General features: G+C 37.0%; 1 protein-coding gene across 1 annotated transcript in view; it reads left to right on the forward strand.

Moving 5' to 3' along the window:
- LOC124501607 (coiled-coil domain-containing protein 7-like) overlaps positions 1-12,430 on the forward strand; it is a 147,328-nt gene that overhangs the window by 65,722 nt on the left and 69,176 nt on the right. Inside the window, exon 9 of the mRNA XM_047065948.1 lies at positions 4,619-4,694. Within this exon, the coding sequence (XP_046921904.1) occupies positions 4,619-4,694 (76 nt within the window). The remainder of the gene's footprint in view (positions 1-4,618; positions 4,695-12,430) is intronic.

Below are 12,430 nucleotides of genomic sequence, written 5' to 3' on the forward strand. Positions count from 1 at the left end.
TTCTGGTGAAAGCCTTCTTCCTGGTTTGCAGATGGCTCTTTTCTTGCTGTATCCTCAAATGATGGAAAAGTAGAGAAAGTAAGCAGACTCTGTTGTCTCTTATATCTCATATGCCTACTGATTTAATTACCTCTCAGAGGCCCCACCTCCAAGTCTCATCATATTGGAGATTAGAGTTTGAACAGATGAATATTGGCCCATAGCAGGGCCTATTCTCCCTCTTGTGAAGTGTGATGGAAATAACAGTTTGTGTTCTTTATAATCCTTTACCATATCCAGGGCATAATTTTACATCACACCCTATGCTATTAGCAAATTAACCTTAAAAAGTCATATGGTAGGGGCACCTGGGTGGCTCAGTCGGTTGAGCTTCCAACTCTTGATTTTGGCTCAGGTCATGATCTCACAGTTCATGGGTTTCAGTCCCGTGTCGAGCTCTGTGCTGACAGTGTGGAGCCTGCTTGGGATTCTCTCTCCCTTTCTCTCTGCTCTTCCCCTGCTTGCACGCTGTCTGTCTCTCTCAAATAAATAAAGTTAAAAAAGGTGATATGGTATAATATTTTATGGAAACATTTTATGTTATTCTCCCTTGCCTATAAAAAATTCTAAATTTGATTCTTCAAAAGTTAACTTCTTTCAGTATACCCTTTGAATATTTAAGGAGTATTGATCCTCCTAAAGCAGTTTCTGATTTACTTGTTTTCTTTGTATATTTGACTTAGTTGGTTCCCATGATATATGTTGCACATTTCTACTTTTCCTATCTTTACTTCTGATGTTTGCTTGTCTTCCTACTAATTAAGGTCTGTCCCTTCCTTAAGACTCAGCTGATCTCTATCCTTCTCCTTTCCCAAAAAACCAACTCTTGGTTTCATTGTTCTGTTCTATAGTTTTTTTAGATTCTATATTGTTTATTTCTGCTCTGATCTTTATTATTTCTCTTCTTCTGCTGAGTTTAGGCTGCCTTTGCTGTTCTGCTTCTATTTCCTTTAGGTGTGCTGTTAGATTTTGTATTTGGGATTTTTCTTGTTTCTTGAGATAGGCCTGGATTGCAATGTATTTTCCTCTCAGGACTGCCTTCGCTGCATCCCAAAGCGTTTGGATTGTTGTATTTTCATTTTCGTTTGTTTCCATATATTTTTTAATTTCTTCTCTAATTGCCTGGTTGACCCACTCATTCTTTAGTAGGGTGTTCTTTAACCTCCATGCTTTTGGAGGTTTTCCAGACTTTTTTCTGTGGTTGATTTCAAGCTTCATAGCATTGTGGTCTGAAAGTATGCATGGTATGATTTCAATTCTTGTAAACTTATGAAGGGCTGTTTTGTGACCCAGTATATGTTCTGTCTTGGAGAATGTTCCATGTGCACTCGAGAAGAAAGTATATTCTGTTGCTTTGGGGTGCAGAGTTCTAAATATATCTGTCAAGTCCATCTGATCCAATGTCTCATTCAGGGCCCTTGTTTCTTTATTGACTGTGTGTCTAGATGATCTATCCATTTCTGTAAGTGGGGTGTTAAAGTCCCCTGCAATTACCACATTCTTATCAATAAGGTTGCTTATGTTTATGAGTAATTGTTTTATATATTTGGCGGCTCCGGTATTCAGCGCATAGACATTTATAATTGTTAGCTCTTCCTGATGGATAGACCCTGTAACTATTATATAATGTCCTCCTTCATCTCTTGTTACAGCCTTTAATTTAAAGTCTAGTTTGTCTGATATAAGTATGGCTACTCCAGCTTTCTTTTGGCTTCTAGTAGCATGATAAATAGTTCTCCATCCCCTCACTCTGAATCTAAAGGTGTCCTCAGGTCTAAAATGAGTCTCTTGTAGACAGCAAATAGATGGGTCTTGTTTTTTTATCCATTCTGATACCCTATGTCTTTTGGTTGGCGCATTTAATCCATTTACATTCAGTGTTATTATAGAAAGATACGGGTTTAGAGTCATTGTGATGTCTGTATGTTTTATGCTTGTAGTGATGTCTCTGGTACTTTGTCTCACAGGGTCCCCCTTAGGATCTCTTGTAGGGCTGGTTTACTGGTGACAAATTCCTTCAGCTTTTGTTTGTTTGGGAAGACCTTTATCTCTCCTTCTATTCTAAATGACAGACTTGCTGGATAAAGGATTCTCGGCTGCATATTTTTTCTGTCTAGCACACTGAAAATCTCGTGCCAATTCTTTCTGGCCTGCCAAGTTTCAAAAGAGAGATCAGTCATGAGTCTTATAGGTCTCCCTTTATATGTGAGGGCACGTTTATCCCTTGCTGGTTTCAGAATTTTCTCTTTATCCTTGTATTTTGCCAGTTTCACTATGATATGTTGTGCAGAAGATCGATTCAAGTTACGTCTGAAGGGAGTTCTCTGTGCCTCTTCGATTTCAATGCCTTTTTCCTTCCCCAGTTCAGGGACGTTCTCAGCTATTATTTCTTCAAGTACCCCTTCAGCACCTTTCCCTCTCTCTTCCTCCTCTGGGATACCAATTATGCGTATATTATTTCTTTTTAGTGTATCACTTAGTTCTCTAATTTTCCCCTCATACTCCTGGATTTTTTTATCTCTCTTTTTCTCAGCTTCCTCTTTTTCCATAACTTTTTCTTCTAGTTCACCTATTCTCTCCTCTGCCTCTTCCATCCGAGCCGTGGTGGTTTGCATTTTGTTTTGCATTTCATTTAAAGCGTTTTTCAGCTCCTCGTGACTGTTCCTTAGTCCCTTGATCTCTGTAGCAAGAGATTCTCTGCTGTCCTGTATACTGTTTTCAAGCCCAGCGATTAATTTTATGACTATTATTCTAAATTCACTTTCTGTTATATTATTTAAATCCTTTTTGATCAGCTCATTAGCTGTTGTTATTTCCTGGAGATTCTTCTGAGGGGAATTCTTCCGCTTGGTCATTTTGGATAGTCCCTGGTGTGGTGAGGACCTGCAGGGCACTTCCCCTGTGCTGTGGTGTATAACTGGAGTTGGTGGGCAGGGCCGCAGTCTGACCTGATGTCTGCCCCCAGCCCACCACTGGGGCCACAGTCAGACTGGTGTGTGCCTTCTCTTCCCCTCTCCTAGGGGCGGGATTCACTGTGGGGTGGTGTGGCCCGTCTGGGCTACTTGCACACTGCCAGGCTTGTGATGCTGGGGATCTGGCGTATTAGCTGGGGTGGGTAGGCAAGGTGCACGGGGGCAGGAGGGGCAGGCTTAGCTTGCTTCTCCTTAGGTGATCCACTTCAGGAGGGGCCCTGTGGCCGTGGGAGGGAGTCAGATCCGCTGCCGGAGGTTTGGCTCCTCAGAAGCACAGAGTTGGGTGTTTGTGTGGAGCGAGCAATTTCCCTGGCAGGAACCAGTTCCCTTTGGGATTTTGGCTGGGGGATGGGTGGGGGAGATGGCGCTGGCGAGCGCCTTTGTTCCCCACCAAACTGAGCTCTGTGGTCCGGGGGCTCCGCAGCTCTCCCTCCCTTTGTCCTCCAGCCTTCCCGCTTTCCGAGCAGAGCTGTTAACTTGTGACCTCCCAGACGCTAAGTCGCGCTTGCTGTCGGAACACAGTCAGTCCCCTCCGCTTTTGCAAGCCAGACTCAGGGACTCTGCTTGGCCGGCGAGCCACCCCTCCACCTGGGCTCCCTCCCGCCAGTCCGTGGAGCGTGCACCGCCTCGCCGCCCTTCCTACCCTCTTCCATGAGCCTCTCGTCTGCGCTTGGCTCTGGCGACTCCGTTCTGCTAATCCTCTGGCGGTTTTCTGGGTTATTTAGGCAGGTGTAGGTGGAATCTAAGTGATCAGCAGGACGCGCGGTGAGCCCAGCGTCCTCCTACGCCGCCATCTTCCCTCATCCCTATCCTTCTCCTTTCTCTTCTCAGCTCCTAAACATTTATTATATTTCTCTATACCACTATTTTGACGTGTGGAATAGAAATAAATATAACTGATACTTAGGAACTGTGGAATGCTTCTATATTATTTAACATTATCCGTGTATATTTATGTTTGGTTTATCTAGCAGCAAACTTAATGAAGGGACTGTCCTCTCTCATATGCTTTTTGTCACAAGATTGAAGAATCTTGTATTATTACCCTGAGAGTTCAATGATTATATGGATTCTCATTATGCTGGTTTCTTTTTAAGTAGCATTTTAGTTAAACTTTTCAGTTATTTGATTCAGGTGGAAAACTTAACAGGCTTGTTAGGGTCTTCCCATAGACCTTATTGATTTAGCGGCATCATCCAAAGCAGTTTTTTCTTAGAATCTTAGAGTCCTCTTATATGCAATGTTATAAGGAGTTCACACACACATTGACCTCAATCCAATTTTGTCACTTAATAGATGCATAGTTTTGATCATAGCTTTAACCTCTCTGAGGCTCAATTTATTTATTTGAAAATGGTAAGAATACCTTCTTTTTTGGTTATTTTGAAGATTAAAAGAATGTAAAGTAGCAAAGTGACATATTGGGTATTTAATAAAATGGAACTATTTTTATCATAAGCATTTTGTTCTTTGGATACACTTGTGACTTTGCTGTGTCTTCATGTTTGTCTAGTTCTCACACATATAGCAGTGATTTATATTGGCGTAGAGGTATAAATTCAGCCATTTGTAATACCTTTGAATGTTTTCCCTTTTTTTCACAATAGAAACTGCTTGTTCACTGACTAACCGATTGAATGTCATGTTGAAAATGTTTGAAAAACAGTCACATATGTTGGAGAGGTAAGCTTTTAAAATAACTCCTTTTCCTAATTATGAAAATGAGTATACATTTATTTAAAAAAATTGGAAACAAGATTGTTAAAAAAGTTTGGTGTTCTTATATAAACTTTTATGATATGTATAATTTAAAAATTTTTAATTATAATCATGTAGAATTTCAAATTGTATAGCCACAATAGAAAACAGTATGTCAGTTTCTAAAAAAAAAAATAAAGTACAATTACCCTATGATCCAGTAATTTCATTTCTAGATATATGCCCTGCAAAATTGAAAGCAGGGTCTCAAAGATATTTATACACCCATGTTTACTGTAGCATTATTTACAATAGCAAAGGGTGGAAGCAACCCAAGTGTCCAACAGGTAAATAGATAAATAAAATGTGATATATACATACAATGGGATATTTTTTAGTCTTAAAAAGAAAGAAATTCTGACATATGGTACAACATGAATGAACCTTGAGGACATTATACTTAGTAAAATAACCCAGTCACAACAAGGCAAAGTTACATGATTTCACGTATATGAGGAACCAGAAATAGTCACTGTGGATTACCTATAGTTCTCTCAGGTGGCTAAGATTATATTAGTTACAAAATTGGTATGTTGAAAAAGCATGTCTTGTAGAATGAAATCACAAAGGAATTTTTATTTGGACACTTTGGGTTCATTTATATTTGCTAATTGGGGCTCATTTTCCTCCTGCTCCAGGACAAAAACTGAGGTAGGACCATGACTTTTTTGATCACTTTTAACTAATAATTAATTTAAATTTAATTTAGAAACACTGTACAAATTGGGAAATTAAAATTCTATGTCAAATATTACAGTCAACATTTTAATTTTTATTCAAAGTTAAGACTTTTCTCCCTTTCCCCTCACCCAGTATCCCAGCTGGTGCCTCCTGGAGGTTATGATTAGCTTTTCTTTTTCATTACCTCCTTTCTGACTAACTAATTACAGTTTCTGTTCTCCATGTGTTTGGGAAGGGAGGAAATAAAGGTAATGTATATAGGAAAAGTCTTACTTGACTGTCACTGCCTTATTTTGCCATAATTACAGATAACACACACCAAATTTTCTAAGCATTCTTCTTATAGTGCCTCTCACTAGGCTTGAGATCAGGGCAAGCATATTCTCCTCTCAAGGGTTTGGATATGGCTCAAGACACCCAATAGCTACCTGAAGAGAAATACCCTTTCTAAATCTTCTTTCCTAACCCTTTTATATTGTCTATATCAGTGAAAGGTTTTAGTGTACTTTCTTGGCTGCCAACTTTTTTTAAGTGCAAATGGTCATCTGCCTCACCTATTACTATTACTGGGAGTTTAGGATCTCTGTAAATGCTTCCTTTAACAACTTGTTACAGTCACATCCTTGAAAATTCTGTTAAATATAGGGTGTGGCAAAAGTCTTAGCATAGTTTTAAACTTGAATAACTTCAGAACTATAATGATACAATTGTTCAAAAAACATTTTGAAATTTGATTATATATGTTTCTTTCACACTTATTTAAAAATTCTGAATAATAATTAAACTGTTTTTTCAGTTAAAGTTTTTTGTTTAGGTCAGCATTTTCCATATTCAGAGGGACTGCAACAAATTAATTTATTGTTCAAAGTTCACAAAACTAAGTATATTAAAGAAATGGAAATAATTAAACTTTCAAAGGTTTAAGTTTTTTGTAAGTCTGTAGCATTTATATTTCTGAGTTCATTAAAGCTAAAACTATACTAAAACTTTTAGAACATTCTCTGTTGAACTTCTACCATGTGACTGAGTGCTTGGGACAAAATCCCAACTCAGATTAGTCCGAGCAAAAGACTTACTGAACCTCACAACAGCACTATGGCTCAATCTCAGAAACAGTTATAAACCAGAACTTGAACACTTTGAAGATACTGTTTTTTCCTTTTTACATGAGCTTCATTTTCTTCTAGTGCATATCTCTTGTTTCTTTCTATTTTCTTTTTTGTTTATTTTTTGCCTATAGGTAGGAATCCATGATTGCTGGCAATTCCTAAGGTTTAATCTTTCAGTCACTCTGAAAGATAGTATTTGGATTTTCCAAATCTAAAAGTCCTAGGTGAGAAAATCATTGGTGCAACTTGAAGACAGGTTCCTATTTCTGAACTGACCAATCAACTGTAGTTAAAGACTTATGGTCCTATGAGCTCTCTCAGAAATTAAATTGATTCAGAGGGGTATATTGATTCTGGTAGTTCCCAGAAAACGGAGGCGGGGGCTACTGAGGTGCTCAGTGATGAGCATGTTAATATAGGATAACATAGGAAAAAGGAGTGTATTTCATTATTGTGTGTGAATTATACACTAGCATGACAGGGCAATTATCCTGGTCTTTTGGGAAGCTAATAGACTTATTCTTCAGGGTCTGGTCACTTCACTATCTAGGTGTTGGTCTGTGGATATTGGGAAGGGGAAAAGCAAGCACAGACCAAGTGGACCTTGAAAAGTTCTTTCTTCAATTATGGGAAAAATTGGGATTCCAATTAGAGATTGGATAATAGGACGGTTTGTGAAGGCATAATACCTCTTTGGTGAACAGAGTGCTGAGAGCTGGTGTCCAGTGTTGTGGATGTCAGCATTGGTGAGAACATTGCCCATCGCCAGGATCATGTGTGGTCCTGAAGGCAAATAGGCCCATTAGGAAATCCATCATGAGGTTTTCTTTCTAATGAGACATAGGGGTCAGAAGTAAGGGTAGTAGACTGTCTTGCTTTTCAAGCTGTAGCCCCGTACATGTATCACAGGTAATTGTAGTTATATCAAAGGAGGAGGAGTCATAGTGTCCAGGCAGGGCACTGGCAAGGTAAAAGTATCCATTTGGCCAAAACATAATGACAGCTTTTTTCTTCACACCTTCAAAAAACTGAATCTAATGTTGATTACAGCCCTAAATGTAAGAAAACAAAACCGTGCATATAGGGAAGGCATTTTACTCTATCAAAATTAAAAACATCTTATTCAAAAGGAATCAAAGTTAAAAGATAAGCAGTGAACTCTGAGAAAATATTTGTGCATGTACAATAGAGTGGAGTGATAATAGGAATATATAATTCTTAAAAAAGGCCAAAAACCCTAAAAAATAGGCAAAGCAGGGGCACCTGGGGTGGCTCAGTCGGTTAAGCCTTGGACTCTGGTTTCTGCTCATGGTTTCATGGGTTTGAGCCCCACATTGGACTCTGTGTTGATGGTGTGGAACTTGCTTGGGATTTTCTCTCTCTCCCTGTGTCTCTGCCCCTCCCCCACTCATCGTGTCTCTCTCTTTCTCTCAAAATAAATAAACTTAAAAAAAATAGGCAAAGCTTATAGATAATTTAAGGAAGAAACAAAAAAAAAGTGGCCAATAAATGTTTTAGGGGATACTCAGTCCGACTTGTGATTAATGAAATACAAAGCAAAACAGCAGTGATGTATTTTTTTTGCCATTGGTTTAACAACAAGTGAACATTTTCCTATAACAAATCTTGATGGAGATGTAGTACAATGAATACTTTTAGAAAATCAGTACAATAGGAATTGCCCATTTTCCAGGACAGTTTAGCAAAATTTACTTAAAAAATAGAGTTTTAAATCTATCTTAGATAAAGGAATATGTTCAAGGAGACATATGTAAAAAGGAACTTATCATATGCTTGTGACAATAGCAAAAAAATAGAATTCCAATTTTTGTTAGTAGGAGTATGGCCCAATAATCTATGATAAAAGGATTATATGAGAATACTATAAACAACTGTATGACAACAAATTAAATAACTTACATGATATGGGCAAATTTCTAGAAGGACACAAACTAAATTGATTCAAGAAGAACTTGAAAATCTGAATGGAACTTTAACAAGTGAAAAGAATTAATTAGTACTTAATTTAGTTTCCACCAAGAAATGCTCAAGCCAAAGGGCTTCAGTGGTGAATACTAGCAAATATTTAAAGAAGTAATACCATCCCTTCACAAGCTTTTCCAAAAAGTAGAAGAGGAGTTAACACTTAACTTATTTTGTGAGACAAGAATGTTATTATATTCTAATTACTAGAGTATTACTGTAACATCAAAATCAGACAATACTATCACAAGAAAATAAAACTAGACCAATATGTTGTGAATATGAATGCCAAAGTTCTCAGCAAAACACTAGCAAATTGAATCCAGTATTCTATAAAATGGATTACACACCACAAGCAAGTAGAATTTATCCCAGGAATGTAAAGTTGGTTTTAAATGCAAATATCAATTAATGTAATACCCAATACTGATTGAATGAAGGAGAAAAAAGATCACATGATCAGTTTACTAGACAAAGTAAAAGCATTTGACAAAATCCAAGCATTTCATGATAGGAATACTTCACAAACTAGGAACAGAAGAGTGCTTCCTTAATCTGATCTAGGCTAACTACTACCAAAACCCATAGCTAACACTATACTTAATGGTGAAGGACTTAATAAATTCTAAGATCAGGAACAAGACAGGACATCTCACCACATCTATTCATTATAGTAGTACAGTTTCTATCCAGGGCAATTAGAGAAGACAAGGAGTGAAAGGTGTTCATATCGGGAAGGAAGAAGTAAAACTACTTTTTGTAGATGTCATGATCTTGTGTATAGAAAATTTTAAGGGATCTGCTAAAAACGATTTGAAAAAACAAATGAATTCATCTTTTGCATTACACCAGATTCATAAATAAAAATCAATTGTATTTCTATATACTAACTGTTATGGGTTGAATTGCTCCCCCCGCCAAAATTATATTGAAGCTCTAACTCCCAGCACCTCATATTGAATTAATTAATTAACTAATTAATTAATTTTTAAAGTTTATTTAGTTTTGAGAGAGAGACAGAGAGAGTTAGCAGGGGAGGGTCAGAGAGAGGGAGAGAGAGAATCCCAAGCAGGCTCCACACTATCAGCACAGAACCTGACGTGGAGCTGAAACTCACCAACTGTGAGATCATGACCTGAGCTGAAACCAAGAGTAGGACGCTCAACTGACTGAGCCACCAGGGTTACCCTGAACTTATTTTTAAATAGGGTCATTGTAGACATAATTAGTTAAGATGAGGTCATACTGGGGTAGGATGGGCCCCTAATCCAATATGACTGGTATCCTTGTAATAATTGGAGAAGACAGTATAGAAAGAGGGAAGAAGTTACGGAGGCAGAGATTGGATTTGTGCTACTACAATCCGGAGAATACCAGGCACTACTAGGAGCTGAAAGAGGCAAACAAGGATTCTCCTCTAGAGGTTCTAGAAGGAGCATGGCCCTAAGAACTGAATTTTAGATTTGTAGTCTCCAGAACTGTGAGAGCATAAAATATTTGTAATTTTAAGTTACCCAGATTGTGATACTTTGTTACAGCAGCCCCAGGAATCTAATACACTAATGATGAACATTCCAAAAGTGAAATTAAAAAAAAATCCATTTAAAATACCACCAAAGATGGGGCGCCTGGGTGGCGCAGTGGGTTAAGCTTCCGACTTCAGCCAGGTCACAATCTCGCGGTCCGGGAGTTCGAGCCCCGCGTCAGGCTCAGGGCTGATGGCTCAGAGCCTGGAGCCTGTTTCCGATTCTGTGTCTCCCTCTCTCTCTGCCCCTCCCCCGTTCATGCTCTGTCTCTCTCTGTCCCAAAAATAAATAAACGTTGAAAAAAAAATACCATCAAAGACAACAAGAATGAATTTAACAAAAGAAGTGTAAGACTTGTGCACTGAAAACTACAAAACATCATTGAAAGAACTTAAAGAAGACCTAGTTAAATGGATAAACATTCCATTTTCATGGACTGTTAGACTTAATAATCTTAAAATGGCAGTGTTCCCCAAACTGATCTAGAGATTCAATACAATCTCTTTCAAAATGCCAGCTTTCTTATTGCATGAACTGACAAGCTGATCCTAAAATTCATGTGGAAATACAAGGAATCCAGAAGAGCCAAAGAAATCTTAAGAAGAACAAAGTTGAAGGATTCACATTTAACTAATTTTAAAACTTAATACAGGGCTGTAGTAATCAAGACAATGTGGTACTGGCATAAAGTTATACCTACATACATCAATGGCATAAACTTGAATGTCCAGAAATAAACCCTTACATTTATGGTCAATTAATTTTTTAATAGTCTTTTAAAAATATTTTAATTTTAATTTTTTATTCAAGTATAATAAAATACAGTGTTATATTAGTTTCAGGTGTACAATATAATGGTTCAGTAATTCTATACATTACTCGGGGTACTCTTAATCCCCTTTATTTCAGCCATTTACCCACCCACCTCCTCTCTGGTAACCACCAGTTTATTCTCTATATTTAGGGGTTTGTTTCTTGGTTTGTTTCTTTCTCTTTTTTCCCTTTGTTTATTTATTTTGTTTCTTAAATTCCACATGAGTAAAATCATATGGTATCTGTCTTTGTTTCACTTAACACTGTACCTTCTAGATCCATGTTGTTGCAAATGGCAGGATTTCATTCTTTATATGGCTGAATAATCCACTGTATGTGTGTATATGTACATATACAAATGTCTTCTTTATCAATTTATCTATTGATAGAGACTTTGCTACTTCCATAGTTTGGTTATTGTAAATAATGCTGCAATAAATATAGGGGTGCATCTACTATTCAAATTAGTATTTGTGTATTCTTTGGTTAAATACCCAGTAGTGTAATTACTCGATTGTAAGATAGCTCTATTTTTAATTTTTTGAGGAATCTCCATACTGTTTTCCACAGTGGCTACATCAGCTTGCATTCCACCAAAAGTACACAAGGGTTTTTTTTTTTTCTCTACATCCTCATCAGCACTTGTTATTTCTTGTGTTTTTGATTTTAGCCATTCTAACAGATGTGAGGTGATATCTAATCGTGGTTTTGATTTCCATTTCCCTGATGATTAGTGATGTTGAACATCTTTTCATGTGTCAGTTTTCTGTGCTTATGTCTTTGGAAAAATGTCATTCATGTACTTTGCCCATTTTAAAATCAGATTATGTATTTTTTGGTGTTGACTTGTATAAGTTCTTTATATATTTTGAATATTAATCCTTTATTGGATATATCATTTGTGAAAAGGATAGTCTTTTTAATAATTGGTACTTGGGCAACTGGATATCTATATGCAAAAGAGCCTTTTAGAAGAAACACAGGAATAAATCTTTGTGACATTGAGTAATGTAATGGTTTTTTAAATAGGACACCAAAAGTACAACCAAAAAAAGAGAAGAAAATAGATAAGTTGACTTTCATAAAATTAAAAACCTTTGTACTGCAAATGATACATTAAGCATATGAAAAGACAACACCTAGAATGTGAAAACTATTCGCAAATCATATATTTGATAAGGAACTTGTATCCAGAGTATATAAAGAATTCTTATACCTGCATAATAAGAAGATAAATAACACAATTTAAAAATGGACAAATAATCTGAAAAGACATTTTCTGAAGCAAGATATACTAATGGCCAATAAGCACATGAAGTGATGCTGAACATCATTAGCCTTTAGGGAATTTCAAATAAAAATTACAATGATATACCACTTCACATCGATTAGGATGGCTGTAATAAAAAAAGATGACAATAACAATTGTTGGCAAGGATTTAGAGAAATTGGGACCCTTATACGTTGCTGGTGGGAATTGAAGTGGTGTGTCGCTATGGAAACCAGTTTGTCAGTTCCTTAAAATGTTAAATACAATGTCAATATATGA

This window comes from Lynx rufus, unplaced genomic scaffold, assembly GCF_022079265.1.
Source record: "Lynx rufus isolate CCGP_SWC_20201006 ecotype Redwood Valley unplaced genomic scaffold, mLynRuf1.p SCAF_7, whole genome shotgun sequence".
Classification (NCBI taxonomy): domain Eukaryota; kingdom Metazoa; phylum Chordata; class Mammalia; order Carnivora; family Felidae; genus Lynx; species Lynx rufus.